Source organism: Sceloporus undulatus, chromosome 1, assembly GCF_019175285.1.
Source record: "Sceloporus undulatus isolate JIND9_A2432 ecotype Alabama chromosome 1, SceUnd_v1.1, whole genome shotgun sequence".
In the NCBI taxonomy this organism is placed as follows: Eukaryota; Metazoa; Chordata; class Lepidosauria; order Squamata; family Phrynosomatidae; genus Sceloporus; species Sceloporus undulatus.
The window spans coordinates 350,050,995-350,075,925 of NC_056522.1; the positions used below are offsets into that span (position 1 = coordinate 350,050,995).

Sequence of the window (24,931 nt, forward strand, 5' to 3'; positions counted from 1 at the left end):
TTAGATAGACTCCATCAGGGCTATCCTGGAAGAATAGACTCCTCCATCCATAACTGCCATCTTCTGGCCTATAAGGGAGTTGACCAGGCAGGCCCAGCTCCACCAGGGCTAGCCTGAAGAAGAAGAGCCCTCCCTCCAATCCATCTGCCTTGGTCCAGGCCTCAGAGGGAGAGAAGAATGCTGGACCTGATCCCCCCCCCCACCATTCGCTTCTCCTTTTGTGTCGTGTCTTTTTAGATTGTAAGCCTGAGGGCAGGGAACCGTCTAATTATTATCCCCTCTGTTGTAAGCCTCCCGGATTCCCAGTGATTGGGCGGCATATAAATAAATCCTATTATTATTATTATTATTATTATTTAGTAAAAACATTGACGCTCGTGTAGAAGCGCTTCAAATATTTATTTCCATGGCAAAAATAGACTATGATATAATTCATTTCACATATATTACATATCAAAGTAAAACAAGCCTTTCTATCAAATACAATTTGTACATTGTTTTACAAACCCATTTCAATTGTACAAGATTTAAAGCTGCAGTGATTATACATTTTTTACAGTACTGATTGAGAAAGAGAAAGCAGAGCACATGTAAGTAAAAAAGAAGCCCTTAGCTTGACACTAGAAAAATAATACTTGAGGAAGGGACATGTGCTACTGTTGAAGCAAAGTATTATACAAATCCCTGTATACTGCTGCCAAAAAAAAAAAAAAAAACCTAAAGGGAAAATTAAGTGCAAGATGTGACTACACTTCTTTCACTTGTAAAGAGTTAATCCTAAAAATGGCTGAACATTGAACTGATTAAGGGCAGTGGGATTTTCAACTATCTGAATCTCAGGATAACCAACACGCCCCCCCCCCCCAAAAAAAAGCTTTCAATGCAGATTCACATAAAACCATAGTGGCATGGGAGCTACTCCCTTGCAGTCCTGTCCTACCGCTCTTCAGTAACCATGTGTACAAAATGTTTCTAACTCATACGAGTGAAGTCCAACCCTTGCAAGCATATTACTGGTGTAGGAAGCCACCACCACCTTTGTCAGCCACTTGCACCAGAAGTAGCAGAAACCTATGGCATTTGAAAGATTATGGCGATCATCCTGTTAGGCAATTATGAATGCATGCATTTGTAACTGCTATGTATTCACAATCCCTGCATAGTCCCTACTTTTGGGGCTACATAGGGACCATGAAAGTCCCCCAAACCCTACTTACTGATCAGCAGACACTGGGATCTACAGGGGTCAGTTCCCCTGTCAATTGAAAACTGGTTTAGCGATATTTCCACCTATCTCTTGGTGAGCAATGTCTGGCATGAGTCGGATTTGCAACAGGGGTCCTTTCTTTGCCTGTCATGACAGACATCACTCATGGAAAAGGGTGGGAATGTTAGGCAGGTGCTTCTCTATCAACAGAGGAGCAGAACACCCTCTATCCCAGTTGATGCTTACTGGTAAGTGGGATTTGAGGGGTGAGGTTTGGCCAGAATCCATTAAGTTATGGTATAGAGAGCCTTTGGTATCTGCCAGGGTTTGGTTCCAGAACCCCCCATGGATAACAAAATTGGTGGACACTCAAGTCCAATTAAATACAATGCAATAGTAAGATGGTGCCCTTTGTATAAAATGACAAAATCAGGGGTTCCTTTTTGGAATTTATTTTAAAATCACAGATGCTTGACTCTGCGGATAAAAAAATCCATGGATATGGAGGGCTAACTGTACAATGTAGTGCATAATGGTCATACAGGATTCTACGATAACACATGTATAATCACATGTAAATGTAAGTGTGATATAATGCAATAATAAACTATAGCACTGTGTAATAAATTTGGAAATCTTTAAGGCTGCCACAGGTCTTTTTGCTGAAAGCCTTCTGATTAGTTCCAATTATAACAGTAACATTTAATCCACTGTTAAATGGTAAACCAACTCATAAGTAAATTGAAATGATTCAATGGCTGCAGTAAGGCCTACCTTAGGATTTATGCCTTTGTTTTTATCTAATCCATACAGTTGCCCCCTACAAGCAGCAAAATCCTAGATATTGGGAAGTAACTCACATGCTTAGTAGCATATGAATTCAAACTAACAGACTGCCCTACGTCCCTAAATGAATTGCCATTTCAGGAACAATTCAGGAAAAGAGAATCATACTCCAACTCTGACAAACTTAACTTTAATCAAAAATCCACCAAACAGTGATACTTTTATTGGCCAATCAAAATGAATAATATACATGTTGCAGGTTTTCAAAGCTTTGCTGGGTTCTTCATTAGGCAAGGTATTACAAACCAAACAGGAGAACATAGGCCTGCATTTTGCTGTTGCTCTTCTTAAGATGGCATGCAAGCAGGGCATATCTTGCATGCTGGCCATGTGGATGCTAGGAGATTCTCAAAGTGGCCTCACAAAGAATGGAGACATACTGGATTGCAAAGGAAGTGTCTTTGTTGAGATGCAAATGGATGTTAAATTTTCTGGACTTTGAAAATCTCCCAGTTGCCACATGATCAGAAGGAGGACTTAACATCTTCATATTTTTTTCTCTTCTGTTTGGTTTGTAACACCTTGTCTGATGAAGAAGCCAGTGAAGCTTTGAAAGCTTGCAGCATATATATTGTGCATATATATTTCTGTTGGCCAATAAAGATATCACTGTTTGCTGGATTTTTGATTGGATTTGTTATATGGCCAACACAACTATCCCTGGATGTTTTCTGAAACTTAACTTTAGTAAGAAAATGGGATAAACTGATTGGCTATTTTCTGCCCAACAGTTCTGGAAGTTCTTTTTTAGACATTTTCAAACTCATATATGTCTCAGGATAGTCCAATAAAAAAATGGCTCCGACTTCCCTTCAGTAAGTTTTACTAATGTGCTTCAAGATGGTTCAGTGCACCTAAAGCAGCTGCAGACATACAACACATACCCGCTGTATCTGGTAGCCACCTCAATTAAATTAAATGTCATGTTCTTTGAGCAACCAAAGATTTCTTTGGAGGTGGGAGCATTGTGCCACATCTTTCCTTTCACAAGGCAACATAATAAGAACATAGATTTGGGCAACAAAACCTCAAACCACGATTTAAGCTGATTGACTAAGTTTTAGTGAAACACAAAATTGAATCAATAAAACCATACCCCAAAAGACTGTGTGGAAACAGAAACCTACACAACTATCTTAATGTCAAGTCTGACGGGCAATATTGAGGGATTCAAGCAGGATTCTTTTGAAGGCTTAATTTAAAAAAAAAAAAAAAACCTGATTCCACAGTGGTCTTACATCCAAGTTACTAAACAACCTCCAAAGCTTCCAAAATCACATGAGATCAAGAGAGTTTAGAATGGTATGGTGGGAGAACTAAGTGAGGAAGGGTAGGTTCTTATCCTCTTCTCTACATACAGCATGGAGGATTTCTGCTCTTGTCAAAGACTGAAATCATTCTGCATTACAGCTTGCACTTGCATATTCCCAAAAAGTATGGCTGCAGACACAAAAGAGAGCCAGAGAAACTGGTCCGTACAGTATTGTAGTGACAAGGACCATACTTCAGGGCTCCCTTGGGCCCCCAAGTATCTTGTGCATACTTGAGAAAACTTTCTTTTTCCCTCACAGCATTGCCCATCATAAAGCAATGTTTAAAAACATTCCTGTGGTTGTGAAAAGCAGCATGCCCTGTAACTGAGGCAAATGCTCTTTGGAAGGTGAAGAGAAACAAACAAATATGGAAGCAAGCAAACACATCACCCCCAAACTAGGTAAGGAGCACTTCTTTAATTCTCTAGGTGACTCAACTGGGCAGCCCACAAATGTACTATAAAGGTTTCTGACCTGTTCTGTCCATTGTACAGAAGTAGTAGGGCTCCCAAGATCCTCACCTTATAGCTTATATTTCTGGTTTGGAGCTTAGCTATTGAACAGCAGCAAACACATGCACACATATACACACATACTATAAAATAAACAAGGTTGATCACTTCAGCTGTAAACACTTGAGCTAGTCAGAATTAATTCCTTTAAAAGGTACACCTAACTGTGGATATGGGCAGTACTTTTGTATTACTAAGCATAGTACATGCCAAACAGAGATCAGAGCTGGGTGATAGTATCCTCCCAAAATTTGCTAATTGAGCTCAGCAAATTACACTCTTGCAGGTGGAGAGGAAAAATCCTCAATCTGTTCCTTTTCCATGTATCTCAATAAGCCCGTCTTTTAGAAAACACTTCATTATGGTAAACAGCAGCTAGAATTAGGAACCCATGCTGTTTTATGTCTGAGTGTCTGCTGCACCTCTCTTTTTTCCAAGCCAGTTCAGGGACAGATTAGTGCTTAGTGTAACAATGACATTATCCCTTTCCCCCTTGTTTTGGGCAAGGAAGACTGCATATGAACAAAGCCCCAATTCCATTATAAAAAAAACAAGTTGCAGTGAATGAAAGCTCTAGAGAACAACTGCCTGATGAAACCAAAAGACAAGGGCCACAATCCTGTATGGTTGAGTGTAGTGTAGTGGTTCCACATGTGGACTAACACTAAGCCAAGCCATATATCACTATTTTCCCTACTTAATGTATGCCTCTGAAAGCTCCTACACGGCCCTTATGTGCCCCAGGAGTGGAGAAGATCTAGTTATGTACTTGTATCCAGATGCAAAATGTGTTCAGTGCTGAGATCCACTGAGGTCCTCCAAAGGTCTCAGTGATGCTGTAATAATTTCAAGTCTGTTTATGGGGACATAGTCAGATCCTTCTAGGATCCTGCCTGCATCCCAGAATGCAGAATGGCCTGGGAGGGCAGCTTCAAAGACTGTACAGTAAGTCTAGGGAGGCATTGGTTGCAACAGATGGAGGAAAGGAACAGCACACAAAAAAGCATCACAGCACCCCAAAAAAGACATATGCAGGTATATATCCTGCTAATATGATATCAGCCATAGTTTAACAACCTTAAAAATATTTGTGAGTTTCAAAAGCCAATTTCTCCAAATTATGAGAGCATATTTGTATGTTCCATTATTGGTGGTGGAATTTGCTTTTGTTTTTTAATGCGTTATGTAGGAATATCACACTTCTGATAGTCATATTGTGCTGGCAGAAAAATTCCAAACCCCTCTGTGTTACTTTTAAGTCTTCTAGAAAGCTCTCTCTAAATGTAGCATTTTCAGAGCTTATGAATGGACTTGCTGATTCAAGGAATTTAGGCAGAATACCACAACTCAGCTGAATCAGTTGCAGAGGCTACTGTTAATAAAAGGACTGGCTGGAAAACTGGATCACTCAGACTAATCTCTAATGGAGATCAAGAGAGTCTGTACAACACAAATTAACATCACGGACATCAAAATCAGTCTGAATCTTCCAACCATTGCTCTTGAGCCAGCTCAAGAACATGCCATGAAGCCTAGCTCAAACTCTCTGAGGCACATCACAAACATAATGGCAGATTTCCCATTATTTAATTTCATTTTGCTGTACAGCCCATGAACAGTTCTGGTCAATACTGAAAACAAAGCTTTACCCAGAGTGCCCCTTAAATACAGATCATCTTGGTTTCTGGTTAAATAATGTATAATAATCCCAACAGCCCAATGAGAGGTCTGAGGCAATTTTTCTACCTAAGTGGTATTCAAAACCACCATAAGATAAATGTACTGTTTAGGTGTCTGTAGATAATTGCTAGCTAGCCACAACTTTTTAATATCATGCTAGGCATTACGGACCCCCCACCACCACCACCACCATTTTTTTTCTTTTTTCTTTTTGCTGTTGATGAATATGTATCTTCCAGAGGCTTTTGTCACCCTGTTAGAACATTTACCATTGCTGAAGTCCCAAGTGATCATAAAGAATGGGGTAAGATTTCTCAAAATCTGGATCTCCTTGTAATTTCATCTCAGCACTACTGAAGAATCTATTCTTAGGGATATCATCCGGGAGAGGAAGGAAATGGGTTAAAAATATATGAAGATACAATACACTTTGATTTTCTTGATTGGGAAATACATGCTAAAAAAGAAAAAGTAATAGTGTACTAAAGCATGCAAACCAATCATCACACTTGCACTCTTCCAGTCCACGTACTGCTTCCTTAATTACCAATCTGGAATGCTCTACTTTAAAACCAAGTCAGCACTCAACTCATACCATTGTAAAATGCTCCTCTGAAGTTTTCTTTTTAAATGAGTGCTGGTATCAGTTAAACATACTGGAACAGCCAAAATAATTCCCTAGATAAATAAAAGCCAAGAAAGTGCTTAAATGGCATTTTTTATCCACCTTGACTTCAACCAGTAGTAGCAAACTGGGTTGTAAATAAATGAATACAATGAGCATATGCTTCTTTTTGGTTATCTTTGGAACTCTTGGCAAACAACATAACATTCTCCAATACTTCATCCACCCACCCTCCCTTTTGGCCTACAACTGTAGGCAACAACATCCTCCTTTTATTTCTTCTACTGGGGATAAAATAAGTGCCTGCTAGAGCCATTTTTCCTGGCATTTTCTGTCCTACTTTACTACTTACCCCATTACCTGCAAATGTATTTCCTAATATATGTCTTGAAATACATGTCCTTCCTTATTTCACGACACCTCAAGCAATACAAGCCACTATCTCGTCATTTCCTCCCCTTTCTCTGTACAAAACCAAAAATTTAACCTCTTTCTTACTTCATATATATATATATATATATACACACACACACACACACACACACACACACTGTGCTAAAATACTGTGCTGTTCATAGTTTTGTTTTAGCAGAGCAGCAAAAAAAAGCCCTAAATACAAAACTAGTTGGCTTAAATACTTTTAACAGCTTCTTGAGAGATATTGGTTCCAATATGAAATCAGTACAATTGACAAGCATTTAAAATATATTAGCATTGACTTAAATACAAAATTTGAAGAAAAGTGATTGCCATTTATGACCTTGATATGTGCAGAGCAAACACCTTTCCCACATAATATATCTACAAGTATACATAGATAAAGCATCAGCATTTTCCCTCTCTTTACCCTCCAAGTTTTTTTTTAGAAAGTTAAAATTTTAAAATATATCAATTATTTTTCGTATGGGGCAGTGCTGTCTTGGTAGGATAGTTTAGCTTACTATAACATTATCTCATAAAGTACAAGAAAAACATGGCATATCAGTACATGTATATATATATCTCAGAAGCCACACTCATTCCTTTCTTGTTCCAGTTCCAAATGCATGATGAACAAAGAAGCCCATCCACTCAAAATCTTCTTCTGCAAGGACCAACAGCAATGATTGTTATTCAGCATCTTCAATGCAAACCAAGAAGGTTGCCCCCACAGAAGGCAAATTTCTGTTTTTGTAAACTCTTGCAAAGAATGAACCTCGGAAGTAGAGTGAGGAAGGTTTATATAAGCCTTGAACTCTTCAGGAACTGAATAAGAACTGCATAGACAAAGGTGTACTGGCATAAGGTCTGTACCATCAGCATCCTCTGTTGCCTCAGCATATCCAGCATTCTGGGAATATCTAGTGGCTAAAAAGAGAAAGGGAAAGCAGAAAACAGTTTTGTCAAGACTGCCCTGTAAGACAAGATTGGTGTTGCTTATAGGGGTTGTTTGTTTTGGTGGTGGATTTGAGGATCAAGATGCTTTCGGTAGCTTTTTCTGGGTATTCCTACTTCATCATCACTACTTTTGCTCCAACTTCTGGAACTTCCTTCTGCTTGAGAGAGGCTGGCCTCCTCCCTGCTTGCCTTTTTCTATCAAGCAAAAACATTTTGGTTTAGGCAGGCTTTTTAACAGAATAACCATGACAGGGAGGTTTTTTATGGCGTGTGTGTTTTAGTTATGTTAAACTTTTTGTATGTTTTAATGTTAATTATATACTGTTTTAATTAGATGATTTTAACTGTTTTTAAATTCTTAGTATAAGTTTTTAAAATGTTTTCATCTTGTGAGCTGCCTTGGGTGGCATAAAAATGAAATAAATAAATACAATTTACCCCTGCCCATTTCCTTGCACCCCACTCATACAATCAGAGGAGCAAGACAAAGGATATGGATGTTACTGCTTTCTTCTCTTCACTCCTCTTGCTGGTCACTCATGCACAGGCCACAACAGAAAGCAGGAATAATAAGAGGGATAGAAGAAATTATTTTTCACCCTACAACACCACTACAATTCCCAAAATGATCCCATCAGCACTGTCAATGGATATGCTCTGTACAGGAGGCAGCTGCTTAGGCCTTAGCAGGTGCTCAATAACTACCTCTGATCCAGGACAGATGGGCCAAGGACCACTTTCCAGAGTGGCCAAGTGCTCAAAGACCATACTTATGATCTTTGGGGGCTTTTAAAAATAAAAATTGTTTAAGTCAAAGGCTTTCATGGCTGGCATCCATAGTTTTTTGTGGGTTTTTTGGGCTGCGTGGCCAATGGCCACGTAGCCCGAAAAACCCACAAAAACCTAAAAATTAGTTAATCTACAGGTGGGGAAATAACCCACCCCCCAAATCAGTTACCTATGATTATAATCAGTTAGGTGTATATACTTACACTTAAACATGGCATTAAATTTTATTAAATTTGTTAATTTATTTAAATGAACAGCCATGTATTGTCATTTTAAGGCAGCTGCTTTTTAAAGAAAAAAAGCATTGTTGCTGATCTTCCATGATGATTTCATTAATTGCTCCATGATTTAACAAACAGATCGCTTTGCTCTCTCTGAATGGATTACTGATTCGCAAATAAGTGCATTAATAGTTGTTTTAATTCCATCATAAACTGAGTCATCCTCCCACAAGTTTTCCCCACTCAGAGCACCTTGCTTAACATATTGGTGCCCCTTTTCATAAGGGAAGTTACTTTGGCTTTGTCACCTCTCTGGTTTTACTAAGCTTTGCGTTGGCATAAAGCTTGCTGTTCTGGGGAGGGCAGGGGATCATCTTTTGAGATCTACTAAATTAATTTGGGAAAATGAAACACTGAATATATGAGGCGCTAGGGAATGAAAATGCTGAAGCTCCAACTCTTCCCATGGTTTGCCACAGAATTTTCAAGGAAACCATATCTACTGCTGTTCTACTTCATTTACTCAAATGAGGTTTGAGAGTCCAAAAAGTTGTTGCTCTAGGTGCCCAGAAACCACATTTTCCTCACCATGCTTAGATACTAAGGTGCTAATTAAAGTTCATGGAAGGATACGCTGTCACCCTTATCTCCCTCACTCCACACTGTTCAAACTTTTGGCGAGACTTTGCAGACTGGAGGTTGCAGATGACCGTATCAGAAGCAAAGGACAATGAACTCTTGATAGACTGAGAATGTATTTACCCTGTAGAAATAATGTTTTTTGACACTTTAACTGAAAATGGCTCCTTTTTCTGTATCCTGGGATTTGTAGTTTTGTGCAGCACCAACACTCTTTGGTAGAGAAGGCTAAAGACCTGGTAAAACTATAAATCCCAGGACTCCATAGGATGGAGCTACAGCACTTACAGTGGTGTCAAATGGCATTATTTCTACAATGTAGATACACCCAAAGTTTTATCAGATTTCACTGGCCAATGCCATGCCATGCTTGTTGAAGCTTTCAGTCTTTCCGCATAGGGACAAGCCAGCCCCAGACTGACAGAACTAGAGTAACTAGTAACTAGAGTAACACTTCTTTGCCTTTTCACTCAGATAACCTCCTATTTCCAACAGTACAGATTTCACAGAGAATTTCCTAGGCATCATTACATTGCAGATTGAGAGGAAGAATGAACAAGAAAAACTCCATAGATTTTCATTGGCTGCAAAGACTGCATGTGCACTGCAGAAATCATGCAGTTTCACACTGCTTTAACTGCTATGGCTCAATGCTACAGAATGCAGGGATTTGTAGTTTTGTGAGATATTCTCTATCAGAGAGCTCTGATACCACAACAAACTACAAATCCTAGGATTCCATAGGATGAAGTCATGATGGCTAAAGCAGTGTCAAACTGTATTAATTCTGCAGTGCAGATGCAGCCTAGGTGAGTTACTAGGAGGACTACAAGATAAAAAAATCACAATATCAATGTTTTAGATTAAAATGCAAGAAATAACCTCATTGTGTTCCAAACAGGCAATCATGACCTCCGACAAGATGACCACTCCAGTTCTTCCCACACCAGCACTGCAATGCACAAGCAGGGGAGGGTTGGGAACTGTTGGATCTGCAGTGCTATTTGTATGGCGCCGTACTGACTGTATCTCTTCCAGATATGCTGTCAGATCCAAAGGAAAAGAGAAAAAAAGGAAATATTTGAAATGGACATCAGCAACGTAACCAAGTCCAGAAAATAGCCAAATTATTACAAATGTGTTCGATGTGCCTTCGTCACAGCTGTCCACAGAGTTGTAGCCTTAATATGGACATTTATCGCTGAACATTGTGTGGCTTATGTCTAAATAAAGATGTATAGAACCGTGCCTCTAATCAGTTTATTACTTTATCATCCATCCCTCCATCACTTTATTTACATCCCACCTTTCTTTCATACTGAGACTCAAGGTTGCTTACAAAAAGACAGAAAATACAAAATTAAATAAAAACAGAAATTAAAACCATTTAAAATCTTACTTTAAAGCAGAAATTAAAAACAGTACAGCACCATAAAAGTCCTTTTCTTGTTAAAATAAATTTCCAAAGGCTTACTGGAAAAGAAAGGTCTTAACCTGCCACCAAAGGCAAAAGAAAGGAGCCACCTTAGTTTTCTTAGGGAGGGAATTCCAAAGTGTGGTAGCAGCCACAGAGAATGTTTTCTAACATGTTCCCACCAACCATACCTGTAAAGGCAGTGGGATAGAAAACTGCCTCCACTGCAGATCTTAAGGCTCAGGCAGGGTCATGTGGGAAAATATGGTCCTTCAAGTAGTCTGGGCTGAACCTTCAACTGAAATGCTTGCAATAAACTCAAAACATTGGGGAAAGAAAAATGTTTCTTCACACAGTATATAATTCTCTATTCGGGCACCCCTCTCAACCTTTGATATTTCTCTGTTTAAAGCAGGAGAAGGTAACATATTGAATTCACTATAACATCTTCTAGTTTTGGTCATGTGGTAGCAGCAAACCTCCAGTGGTATCAGTTTAAAGTTAAGTGTACAGAAAACATGTGTTGCCTTTGCCAAAGTGCTCACCCTGCAGAATCATGTTTCACCTTAGGAACTAGGGGCATGCTTGATATCCAAGTTGTTTAAACAGAAAGCAAGGAGGGTTTGCTACCTGTGCTAAAGAGCAGCAGTATAGTAAAGGAAAGTTTGGGCTCTATCTACCCTGCTGTTCTACATCCACCCAAACATGATATTTCCATTTTTATGGAAAAGAGGGGCAACTCTGAAAGATTAAGGGATAAATTTTCTGTCCCTGAGATCCTGAGAGGTGAGAGCACTTTGGTACAGAAAGAAAACAGTGCTCTCTGCACACTTCATTTTATATGGCAAAAATGGGAAAGAAAACAAAACAGGAAATGGCATCTGGCTTTGAAAAAGAGCCATGGTAGAGTAATGTTACACAGTGCAGGGGCAGGACAACAACTTGCAGAAAAGATGAATGAATCAATCCCCCACTCCCTTTGCTAGAAAAAGGACAGCCAGAAGTGTCAAAAGCTAGCACTGAAGCAGTACATTCTCATTTATAACCTTCCTTTCTTCAAAGAATACTATAGTAGAATAGAAAAGATTTCCCTTTCTGACAATAAAAAACACCTGACTTGCTATACATCAGAACATTTGCTGCTCCATATGTTTTCAGATCATAAAAGATTTAACTTGAGCAAATACTGCCTCAAAATTACACCTGTTAGTGGTACATTGGCAAGCTATTTCTTGTTCTTGTTGTCACTGTCATGTGCCTTGCATTGGCAAGATTTATTCAGAGGACATTTTCCAGTGCCTTCCTCTGGTGATGAGAGAGTGTGACTTGCCCATGGTCACCCAGTAGCTTTCTATGGCTGAGCAGAGAGTCAAACCTTGGCCTCCTGAAGTCCTAGTCCAACACTTAAGCTGCTACATCTCACTCTCGAATGATTTTTGGAAAACCGACAAATCACACTTCTATAGCATTTCTCAGTTCCTAGTCCCCATAAAGCACCCATGAGAGATCAGCTCTGGCAAAAAGCTGATTAAAAAAAACTTACACAGAAATCCTTTTATGTCTTCTGGACAGCCATGCTCTGGCCAGTCAGTGTACTGGAGGTGCCAAACTGTTCTCTCTTGCCCTGTGAGAAGGTGTTTGATCTTCAAACCTGTAGTTGCATAACAACCAGAGTCTGTTCGGAATCGGGTGGTAATCTTAAATCTCCCATATGTCACTGTGTTATGCCTTGAACCGAGCCTTGGCCAGTATCGGAAACTTTTCTCTCGGCCGCCCTCCTGAAAACATTAAATTTTAGACAATAAAAAACAGGCTTTCCCCTTTCAAAGTAACAAAATGTCTTCCAAAGAATGATGTTTATATTTTATATATGACCACTCCTATAAGGAAGTCCATGGTCATATATATCACTCTCTCACTGCTTTAGGTGCACAACAATCCTGAGTAGTAGTTCATGCTGAGAGACAGCTTTCCAAGGCCACACAGTGAACCTGTTGCTGGCACAGTGGGACCTGAGTCTGGACCTCCCTAGTCCTAAACTGCCCCTCTGCAACAGTTTTATTGAACCATCAGCCAGAGTTAGAATAAAGGGAGGGCTGGCCAGTAAGGTTCATGCATATGGAACTCATTCCATTTTGATGTTTCTGAGGTCAGAGAAATAACTCAGATATAGGAACTTGAAGAAAAAAGCTTCCAAACCAATTCTTCCTCCAACATAGAAAATACTCACCTCTTCTGCCGTCACCATGGTTATAATGGCAATCCCTTGTTCCCACACCATCTGCCAGAAATCTTGGCATGTATTCTGCAAAGGGCCTTGGGTAGCAATATAATCCCACTCCATACCTCCAACACAGACCTGTGAAATGAGGCAAGAAAGACTTGTAGTTGCTTAATGAGTCTGTAAAAGTACATCAATTTATAATTCAAGAGCTGATGGGAAAACAGCTACATCTGTGATCAAGAATAGGTTTAGCAATAGCAAGTACATTTCTATACCTCTTATCAATGCACTTAAGCACTCCCTAAGTGGTTTACAAAGTGTAAGCTAATTGCCCCCAACAAGCTGGGTATTCATTTTAGCGACCTTGGAAGAATGCAAGCCTGAGTTGAGCTTAAGCCCTTTTGCTGGTATTGAACTCACAACCTTATGGTTTGTGAGTGAGTGCCTGCAGTACAGGCATTTAACCACTGCACCACTAGGGTTAGAGCAAGCTCAAACAAATCTAGACTAATCCATCAACTTTTTGTTCCTGTTCTTTGTATCACCAAATAATTCATAACCACCAAATATATTATAAGGATGAGAATAAAACATTGGTATAACCTCTTCCATAAATGGGGTCTCATCTATGCCAGATGAAAAGCTGAAAAGATGTTTGCTGAGGCCACACTGCTCTGGCAAAACTGTAATATTAATGCACTAGTCATTTCCCAATTAAAACTACTGCAATTTGCTCTACATGTTATGCTCTTGAAGATGGCAGCTGGCATAATTCAGCTGGATTGTTGATGGGAACACCTTACAGAAAATATATGACACCAATTTTACAGGAATTACACTGACTGCCAATATGCTTTTGCTCTAAAGTCCTGGTGCTAGTGATTATATTTAGGGCCCTAAAAGACTTGGGACCTTGATACTTGAAGGAGCACATCTCCCTATATAATCTGCCTGAATTTTGAGATATGCTGGAGATATATGTCCCAGAATGTGAGCAATCTATTACAACAGTACCATGGTGAAGGCCTTTTCTGCTCTAACATCCCATCTGTGGAATGCCTTCCCCTTGGATAGCCTGCTTGCGTTGATGCTGGCTATACTCCAGCACCAAGTTAAAATGTGTTTTTCATCATAGCCTTTGGGATCTGAGGATCTTGTCTGACTCTGTATAGGTGTATGATGTTAAACTACTTTTAATTGTTTTGAATAGATTTTGCTGTATGCGCTCTTGAAATCTTATGATATAAGGAAGGATAAAAATATTTTAATAAAGAAAGAAACTTTAAACAATTAAAAACCCACTCTGTTGATTTCAAAGTGAATAGAAGGGTAAATGGTAAATCCATATATATTGAGGTAAGGCCATGTTTATATTTTCACATTCAGAAACTCCATTCAGAAACAGAACCCTGAATACTGCAATTTCCAAACTAATTCCATGTAAGAAAAATATTTTGAGCCAAAAACTGTTTTCTATTAGAAATACTCCAAGCAAGAGTCAAATGGACATGAAAATGTAGGGAATGTATTTTAAGATATTTCTCATTAAATCTCATAGAAGATAAAAATTGAGGGATGGCATATTGGACATAAAACATCTACTCAGTTGCTTTTTGAATGCTGTTGAATGTAACACTAGGGTCAGAATCCTATGTCACTACTGACTAGAGTGAACACAAATGACTCCACCACTTATTAAATGGGTATACTCTAGTTAGGACCTATGAACAGGGATTCCAGCCTAAATTATAGTTTAACACAGTGATTCCCAAACTCTGGCCTTCCAGGTGTTTTGGACTTCAGCTCCCAGAATCCCACACCATTAGCCAAGATGACTGAGACTGCTGGGGGATGAAGTTCAAAACACCTGGAGGATCAGAGTTTAGGAATCACTGGTTTAACACAACATCCAGAAGCTTGTAGATTCTTTTTGTACAATATTGCCAAAATCCGACCATATCTCTCCGCCTCTCCTGCCAAGATCCTGGTCTATGCCCTAGTGGTCTCACGACTTATTACTGTAACATCCTTCTGGCAGGGCTTCCTCTCTCTCACCTCCGTCCTTTAATTTCTGTCCAGCATTCAGCTGCTCGCATTATCACATCCACCCACCGCTGTGACCATATCTCTCCTGTGTTGGCATCCCTTCACTGGCTCCCCCTCCCTTTCCGCATTCAGTATAAGCTCCTGCTGTCGACATTTAAAGCCCTCCATGGACTGGCCCCTCCTTACTTATCAGACCTTATTTCCCCTCACCTTCCCACTAGGGCCCTCCATTCTGGTAGTCAAGGTCTGCTGTCTCAGCCCAGGATTTCCTCTGCCCCATCTCGGATTCACCCCTTTTCACTCGCTGCCCCTCACTCCTGGAACCTTCTTCCCCCACAAGCAAGAGCCATCACTTCTTTAACCAGCTTCAAAACGGAGTTGAAGACCATCCTGTTCAGGACAGCGTTCCCAGTCATTGCATAATTGTCACTTGCTATTTGATGTTCTTTTATTGCCTGTTTTATTGAATCATTTCCTATATTGCTATGTATTTTATATGTTTTATCCTACTAGAGAGGCCCCTTCCCCAACACCACTCCCTTTGTGTCGTGTCTTTTTAGATTGTAAGCCTGAGGGCAGGGAACCGTCCAATTAAAAAGATTGTATGTACAGCGCTGTGTAAATTTACAGCGCTTTATAAATAAAGGTGAAGAAGAAGAAGAAGAAGAAGAAGAAGAAGAAGAAGAAGAAGAAGAAGAAAGCAGACTATGAAATGTGCCAGACTACAATGTCTTTCTCGACACCCTCCCATACAGCCAGGAAAAAGAACAAACCTTTATAAAGTTGTACTTTGTGCAATTCCTCCTTGTTACATATTATCATTTATTGTTTTAAATTGATTTTCTTGAAAGCCACCTTGAGATCTTCAGATATAGGGCGGAATATAAGTATAATAATAATAACAATAACGGTCACAATTATGATGATGATATCAACCACCAGTTATGGGTGAAAATTCAAGTTTAGTTATTAAAAAAGCCATTTAACTGGTCCAAGGCATGTGACTAGTTTGTTTACCAACTGTGTATCGTTTAGCTAAACCATGACTCCTGGTGCAGTGTAGTGGTTTGAGCATTTGACTACAAATCTGGAGACCATTTCAATTCTTCATTCGGCCATGTAAACCCATTGAGTGATCCTGGGCAAATCACATACTCTCAGCCCCAGAAAACCACACGATAGGTTTGTGACAGGGTTGTCTTAAGTTAGAAACAACATGAAACCATGAAATAGCAACAACTAGGCAAAATGTGACTGAATACTGATTTATTCTTTCTATCATTTATCCAAAAAGAGAATAGGGGAATGGGAAATGCATCAGTCTCGGGCTTTGTTCTGATTCCTTTCTGCTCATGCATGCCAATTCAAATTAAATATTCTATATGAACGAACTTCTTTGTGTCTATTAGGAAAAATAACATTTTTCTGCACTTGCATTCTACACCACCTTTAGCATGATTAGCTAGCTGTAAAAAAAAAGTATGGCCTGGTCCATTTTTCATACAACCAAATCTATTAAAAAAAAAAGACAATAGTTGGAAGGATCATTCAATAAAACACTCCCCCTGGTCTCACCTTAATATGGGAAGCGTTGATATAACCTGTATTATTTTCTTTTGTAGGGACCAGCTCGACTCTGGTATCATCATACGGAAGTACATCTTGGAATCTGTTCCGTTCTGCATTTTCTGGCAGACGGGCTATGGAACAGTCACCATCTACAAGCCTTTTCTTTTGAATACGCTCATATTCAGTAAACACCATTCCTTGATCTAGCCGTTGTTCCAAACCTTTACACTAGAAACAGGAAAAGAGTATGAACAGACCATTTTACACAAACATGCAAACATTTCTCTTTTCTCTCTCTCCCTCCTCCTGTCCAAATCTATAAAGGACTATAATTTAATAATAAGTGTTTGTTGGATACATTTGACTTCTGTTGTGCTGTTAATGCTTTATGGTTTTTTTAATTGGTTTTAACTATAGGCCCTATGGTTTTAACTATGGGTACAGATGGCCCTAAAGCAGCAGGTTGACACTGCCCCTTTGAGCTCTGGATTGGGGCTGTGGCAACTGCACACTGTGGCGCTGAACCGGCATTTTTCGAGACCAAAAAGAAGCAGCAAAATGCTGCTCCTTTTGGAGGCGGAAAAAGCCACACTTTTGCACTGAAAAGGTGGCTCTTCTTCACTCCTGCGGTATGTGGCATCTGAACGCCACATGGCTGGAGCACCACAGTGCTGCCTGCCATCTGTTTGGGTGGGCACCGTGATATCGGCTTGGGAGCGGTGTCAGGGTATGCGTCATCTAAACGCCACACCCCCGTACTGCCTCCAAGTCAGGGCTTACTGCCGATCTGTTTCAGCCCGAAGTGTTTTTAATTTATGTTTTAATATTAATGATATTTAACTATTTTTTTACTTTTGTAATCAATGTTTTTACTTCTTTTTAAATTACTGTAACTCACCTTGAATGCCATTGTGGGAGAAAAGTGGGATTTAAATCCTTGAAAAAGTTTTTTTTAAAAAACCTTAGATACCACATCCCAGGCATTTATTAGTATTGACTTTATTTAAACAGTTCTTATTCCTGCCTTTTGACTTGAGCTAGGCCTCACAGCAGCTTGCAACACAGAACAATTATAAAATAACAAGTGATATTTAGCATCCAATCCAAAAATAATTTGCAAATAAAATAAGGGCCAAGATTATGTAAAGCACAGTGCAATAGTTCCACTTGCAGAACTACATCTGTCCACTCAGCAGCCTCTCTCCAGTCTCACCTTTTAGCCACTGCAGCCTTCCTCTGTTGCCATTCCATGGATGGAAGACAGCAAGGTGGGATCGGAGAAGCATCAGGCCATGTCCCCGTAGCCAGATACAGATTTATTACACCATCTACTGAGATCCACCATAGTCCTCTGGAGATCTCAATGGATAATGCAGTCATCCTGTATCTGGCAATGCGGGGTGGGGGGTGGGGACTTCAGTTGCTACAGAGAGTGGGAAAGAATATCAACCTCTACTAATTCCCAAATAAACATATACCTGTCTATCCCACTAATAGGATGCCAGCCAAAGAAGACTGGGAAAATGCTGTCTTCAACAAACATTGCTGATGAACCTGTTTCCTCATCTCTGCAGGATTCAATATGTTCCTCAGACCTACTCTGGATGACCAGGGAATCTTCTGGAGCAGACTGATGGGGCTGGGGTACAAAGACAGACTTTGTTTGCATGACAGAGGATGTAGCCTAGGAGCTTTATACTGGCCTCCCAAACTTAATGAGGCATGGAGGCAATCCCAAAGTCAAGAGATGCCACCAGAGAGAGTCCAGCCATTCAATTTACTTTTGCAGGTAGGGGTACACACTGCAGGGTAGATATATACCCATTTCAGTGCCACCTTTTTGCTCAATAAGGCTTGATGTGTAATTTTTAAGGGTCAAGTATAACATAAAATACAAGATTGTACTGAGAAAAAACAAGCATCAAAAATGGTAAATGGTGTGGAATTTTTCCTATAAGCTTGATAGAGTGGTGACCAAATCTTGGTGTCTTTGCTCAAATAAAACTTATCTCTAGGGAACCCAAGATTATTTAATCGTGGAAAGTGAATATAAATTTCAAATACACAGCTGAGAGAAAACATGAAACCAACCCGTTCATCATTCGTAGCTCTGGTGGGTTCCTCCTTTCCTTCATCTGGCAGTGGCAGCCGAGATAACGTCAGTCCATTGAGAGCAGCTAACTTCAAGGGTCCTATTTTTTTGGCTTCAGCTCTGGTTTTTTTCATGACCTGCTGGAATAAGGGACCCTTATAACATAATGCAGTAGCAGCCTAAGTCAGATGAGATGTGAGGAGACTGAGCTGGAAAAGAGAAGCAGCTCTTCTTTTGCAAGCAGGAAAAAAGGCACACCAATGGCTTCCCTAGCTAACATCATCTTATAGAGACTGCAGTAGCAAAGCAACATTCCTTCCATCTTGCTTTTCTTCATTCCACCTTTTCAAACTTTAGAATCTTCACAGGAATGATAAACAGACCTTAGCAGCATGAAAGACTCAATGGACATTGGGAAATAACTGCAGGTAATAGTATAAAAATAGAGTAGGACAGCTGTAGTCTGGCATCCAAGAAGTCACTTAAATTCCATGGATTCCCAGCAGTTTGCTTTTATCTTGCTCTTCCTCCAAGTCTGACAGACAAATATCTCACCCTGTCATTCACATAACTATTCTTCAAGGAAGGCAAATCTGAGAATATCTGATCAGTACAAGTAGTAGTAGTAATAGTAATAGTATCCCACTTTGTCCCAAAATTGGGACTCAAAGCAGCTCACAAATTAAAAGAACAATACAATTAAAAACATGCCCCCCCAAAATCATACTAGCATCAAGTTAAATACATTTTACATTTCTTTTAAACACCAATGTGTGTATGTGCCTTCAAATCATCTGTCAACTTATGGCAACTCCCATAAGTTTCATAGGGTTTTCTTAGGCAAGGAATATTCAGAGGTGGTTTTGTCAGTTCCTTCCTCAGAAATAGCCTATAGAACCTGGTACATGTATTGGTCTTCCATCTAAGTACTAAACAGGGCTGACCCTGCTTAACTTTCAAGATCAAATGAGATCTGGGGCCTTCAGGCCATTCATGTAAAGGCAAGCAAAAACACCTGTAGGGGAAAGAACCTATTAATAATAATAATAGTGATAATAATAATAATGATAATAATAATAATTTGTTTTATTTATATACCGCTATTCCAAAGATCATAGCAGTGAACAGCAAGCAAGCTAATTAGCAAGTAAGCTAATTTGCCCCCAACAGTCTGGGTACTCATTTTAGCGACCTCGGAAGGATGCAAGCCTGAGTCGAGCTTAGGCCCTTTTGCTGGTCTTGAACTCGCAACCTTGTGGTTTTGAGCGAATGGCTGCAGTACAGGCATTTAACCACTGCGCCACCAGGGGTCCTTTAGACAGGGCTAAGAGTCCTGTGGGACAACAGATGTTGGTAAAGATTAACAGCTACACCCGGTGGTGTCAATAGCTTGGGTGTCACCTGGGAAGGGTGTACTTTCACCCCTCCTGCTTTGTTGCTGGGCTTCCTCCCCAGGGAGAAAACGTGGCGACACAGCAGACGTGAAGGGAGTGCATTTGCCCCTCTACACTGAAGTGGAAAGAGGGCCCAACTGAATGTCACTCCTCTTCTGGGTTGTCACCTGGTGTGGTTGCACCCCTGCCCTAGTGACACCACTGGCTACACCATGTGCTGTATTGGATGTGTATCACAATGCACCAGGATGGTACTCAGTCTACAGTCTGTAATAGTCAGACAAGATAAAGATTGTCACTATACGGTGATGACAATCCAGGCACTATTCTGTACAGCAAGGGCATGTAGAATTTAGGGTTACAGAATCTACTTTTCTCTTTCCCCTCTCCTAGAACCATGTGGCACAGTGGTTTGAGTATTGGACTACGTCGCTGGAAACTAGGATTTGATTCCCAGTTTGGCCATGAAGCCCACAAGGAGATGCTGGGTAAGTCACACTCTCTCAGCCTCAGGGGAAGGCAATGGCAAACCTCCTCTGAACAAATCTTGCCAAGAAAACTCCATGAAAAGCTGGAAACGACTTGAAGGCACACAACAACCCAGTGGTGTCCCTGCAATGGGTGACACCTGGTGCGGAGGGCGGGACTTCTTGAATGGGCGAGACTTCCAGCTCCAGACTTCCAGTGGGCTTTCTGGAAATTGGCGGCTCAAAGAATGTCCGTGAGGGCTACAGCTACACCCCTGCAGGCCTGGGCAGTGCCAGTGTGGGCCTGAGGAGTGCCCACCCAGGCCCGGGGAGCACCCACCCAGGCTCGGGGAGAGTCACCGCGGGCTCAAGGAGATCCTCTGAGGCCTGGCAGGGCACCAGTGTGGGCCCGAGGAGCTTCCGTAGGGTGCAGAGGAGGCCCTGAGCAGGCCAAAACAATGCCCATGGGAGGCAGAAAGATGAGGTGTCACCCGATGTGGCCCGCACTCCTTGTACCCCCAGTGACACTACTGCAACAACCTTGTCATCCATCAATAGCAATAGCAATAGAAAGTACATTTCTATACCGCTTATCAGTGAACAAGCTGAATACTTATTTTACCAACCTACAAAAGGATGGAAGGCTGAGTGGACCTTGGAGCCCTCCTTTAGGATCGAACGTACAACATTGTGGCTGCAGTACCAGCATTTAACCACTGCACCACCAGGGCAGCAACTGGAGCCATGACACAAAAGATATACACTTATAATTTTAAGAATTCTGATCCAGGGTAAGACTTCCACACAAAAACCCATCTCTTGTTACATGAAGCCTTTTTTTCTTTCAGTAATATTACTCTGGGAAACCAGGTAGACAGAAATCATTCTGTTGTTGTAACTGTTGAATAGCTAGGAGACAGAAGTCCATGCTAATCATCCAAAGACCCTTCTGGGGTTTTGGGTCTACACCTGTTATATGGTACAGTGCGCCTTTCCCTTATGTGGAGGATCTGTTCCAGACCCACCCACCCCCCACATAAGGGGGGAAATGCATATGCTCAAGCCCCATTAGAAGCAATGGGGCTGGTGCGCCGAGACTTCTTCCAGCATGGGCTTCCAGCTTAAGGCATGCTCGCATATAATGGATATAAATGAAAAAGCATAGTGTTGATCTCTTCAGGTATTCATTAGGGAACTCAGTTGGACATGTCAAGAACACATTTACAGTGGCACTTACAAAATTTAGGATTCATTCTAGAAAATACAGTTGGCCTTTCCCTTACGCCAGGATCCGTTCCGGACCCCGCCGCTTAAGGGAAAAAGTGTGTAAATTTAAGCACCATTAGAATTAATGGGGCTCGCTCCCGTGGCACGCACCCCATTGTTTCTTCCAGGGCGTGGGAGAAGCCTTACTGGCGCGGCTTCCAGTGTATGCTGGAATCCGCGTATAGCGCACCTACATATGATGCAGGTGCGCTGTACTTTTTAAAATTACAAAATGTAGCATATCTTTTGAGGGGGACATAGGATTTTGTAGTTAACGTAGCTCACTTAACACACCCATGAAGCTAATGCTCAATTAATGCAATCCTTCAAATCATTACCAATGAAAACGAAACCCTGTCCTGTGAGTATCTTTATTACACTAGTCCCTCCATGTTCTCTGAGGTTAGGGTCAAAGGACCCCAATGAATGTGGAAAAACAGTAAATAACAAAAACACTATGTTTTTACCTGAGAGAACACCTCTCTAGAAATCTCCTCTCTAAAAATCTCTAGGTCCTCCAGTGCAACTCTATAGTCAACATCTGCCAGATATTGTCCCTAGAATTGCGCTGGAGGAGCTACAAATGCCTAGTGCAATCTCTCTAGGCCCTTTAGTGTGACTTTTGGTTAAAGTTGACCATAAGAGTTGCGCTGGAGGACCTAGATATTCCTAGAGAGAACGTATTAATAAAATCCATTAATAATCAAATCCGTAAAAGTCAAAGCTGCAAATATGGAGGGGTGAATGTATTTATTATTGTATTACAATATTTCCACCCCATCTCATAAAGTAAGATCTAGGTAAGGCAACACAATAGATCTTCTAGAATATTCTAGAAAAACAAAATTGAAAGCAATTTTGCCCACATCTATCCCATCTGAGGAACCATTTTTCAACACAATTGTGACTAAAGTAAAAATCTAGGTATCGACATGTTCCAGGACAAATTCAGCAAGTGTTAATATCAACTGCTTTGAAGAAAACTGGCAACAGTATGAATTCCTAGAATCATATTTCTGGATACCCTTTTCCATCTGCCCAACTGAATTCAATAGTAATCACATGTAAGAAAGTACAGAACTGCAGTCTTTGTTAGCTAGCAGCTGCTAACAGAATAAAACAAGCTAAAGTGATCAAAAAAGGGGGGCAAAAATTTCTGTAAGTCAAAAGAATTCATTTGAGAAGGTAATGTAAATCAGAATCAACTGTAAGTAGAAGAAAGGGAAGAATACAATATGAGAGAAAACATGGACAAAAAATGAAAAAAATTATAAAAATATTTAATTATTGGAACAGTTTCAATTGTGTTTATACTGTTCATTAATTTAAAAAATCTCTGAACTTGACTAGTTTTTCTTAGGGCCAATTTTCACATTGCCAATTTCTTTCTTGAAAGACAAAGCTGGAAGAGAATCATAAACCTACCAGCTCTGATTTCATAGATATTTTTAAAATTCTTGTGTGTACAGAAGCAAAAACTCTAGCTGAGACTAACCAACAGGATGCCAGTATTGTAATGCTTTTGGGTCCTTTGACTGATTCTGGTAAGAGGCTTTTATGATACAACACAGAAACAGAAGAGGAAAATTCTGCAGCAAAACTCACCCCTAAAGGAGGTAGCCCTTCTACTACATTCTTCTTCCCTGAAAGTAGTTCAGATACAGGCCTCTTCTTTACAGAATCCTTCCGCACTCTGTACCTCGCAGACATTGTTAGATCGGATTCAGACACAGATGGAGTCAACATCCCATCACCTCTTCTCTGTACTTGAGTGTCAACCATGATTTGGGTGGGGCTCACATCTTTCACCCGCCTCTCACTCTCTGTAATATGCAGCTTGGGTTCATGGATATGTAAAGGACCAGGAGATGGAGCAACAGAACTGTAAGGATAGTTCAATAAGGATTCAGGAGGGTAACAACCAATGACAGAAGGAAGCTGGGATTTACCATCAATGAATGGAGAGAGGGCTGGATTAATCTTGCTCTCTTCTTCAAGATCCTCCTCTTCCTCACTGCTATGAATCAGCATAGTGGCATCTGAAAGAGACTTCTTATGCCCATAATTCACATTTTCTTCTTGTTCCTCATTTTCCTCTTGCTTTGTTCTTTCCAAGAAAACAGTGGGCTGGGATCCAGCAGGGACCACTTTTGTCAGGGCTACATCTGCAGCTGAGGCTGACATGGTCCTCTCTTTCATCCTCATAGCCTCAAAGCTGTGGGCCAGACCAGCTATTTCAATACTGTTCCTCTTCTGCAACTGAGCATGCCGGGCTGATGTCAAAGGCTCGCTCACTTCCTGGAGGGAATGTGCAACTGGCAAGCTGTCTTCCTGAAATGTCTGGACTGAGTGATGGACCCGTCGGGTGATGAGGTCAGGATTGCTACTGCTGATATAGAGGTGTCGGGACAGGTCTGGGGTGCTGTTGGCTGGCCTAGGATAAGGATAAGGGGGAGGAGGGCGATATACTTGAGTTTTCATGATATTTGGTGCAGGATAATCTTGTGCCTGCAATTGAACATTTGTCAGTTCGGGAACACTCACTGCTCCAACTACTAGACGCCTTTCAGCAGGATAGGGATAAGGGGATTGGCTATGGAAACTATAATTTAAATTAAATGGATAGTGCCCAGAGTGAGGGGAAGTGAAATTTGCATGCTCTCGGATTTCAGGCTGGCTGTATACCATGGCATCGGGCCTACTGTACGCATAAGAATTGCCAATATTGAGGTTTCTCATGGAATGACTCTGCTTGTCTGAATGTATCATTCCCCGGTTAAGCTGCTTCATGACAGTCTCATAATCTGGGGTAGGCCGATAAGAAGGTGGTACAAGGGCACTGTGCCGGTGTGATGGGATGTAATCAGGTCTGAGGACATCACTGCCAGTAATGCTTGGGTTGGAGGACATAGGCGATGGCTGCATATAGTGCTGTGGGTTATTCAAGGAGCTTGTGCTGTGAGCGCTATAGACACTGCCATTGCGGATTCTGCCATTATAGTCATGTGGTGCTCTATCCAGGCTGGTCTGTGAATGGCAGTAATAGCCATTCTGGTTATTCCCATAGAGATTATCTGAAATACATGTGAGATCACCCATTTACTATCCAGAAACAGTAAAAACAAAAACAAAAATCCACAATGGCTGTTTTTGAAGCATGAGCCCTCTACCTCACCAATGTAATTCTGAATTACAAACAGAACTTTTTGGGTCAACAAATAAAACCCTGACAAGTTCACTGTCAATAACA

General features: G+C 40.7%; 1 protein-coding gene across 6 annotated transcripts in view; it reads right to left on the reverse strand.

Annotated features, from left to right (window-relative positions):
- Positions 1-380: 380 nt before the first annotated feature.
- PTPN21 (protein tyrosine phosphatase non-receptor type 21) overlaps positions 381-24,931 on the reverse strand; it is a 99,322-nt gene continuing 74,771 nt past the window's right edge. For 4 of the 6 annotated variants that reach the window (XM_042445075.1, XM_042445065.1, XM_042445100.1 and 1 more), the window contains 7 exons: positions 23,287-24,755; positions 18,554-18,694; positions 16,469-16,690; positions 12,854-12,982; positions 12,167-12,401; positions 10,092-10,252; positions 381-7,530 (listed from right to left, as the gene is read on the reverse strand). In XM_042445075.1, coding sequence (XP_042301009.1) covers positions 7,402-7,530; positions 10,092-10,252; positions 12,167-12,401; positions 12,854-12,982; positions 16,469-16,690; positions 18,554-18,694; positions 23,287-24,755 — 2,486 coding nt within the window. In that variant the 3' untranslated portion in view covers positions 381-7,401. The remainder of the gene's footprint in view (positions 7,531-10,091; positions 10,253-12,166; positions 12,402-12,853; positions 12,983-16,468; positions 16,691-18,553; positions 18,695-23,286; positions 24,756-24,931) is intronic. The other 2 variants (XM_042445083.1, XM_042445110.1) reach the window with 1 other exon arrangement.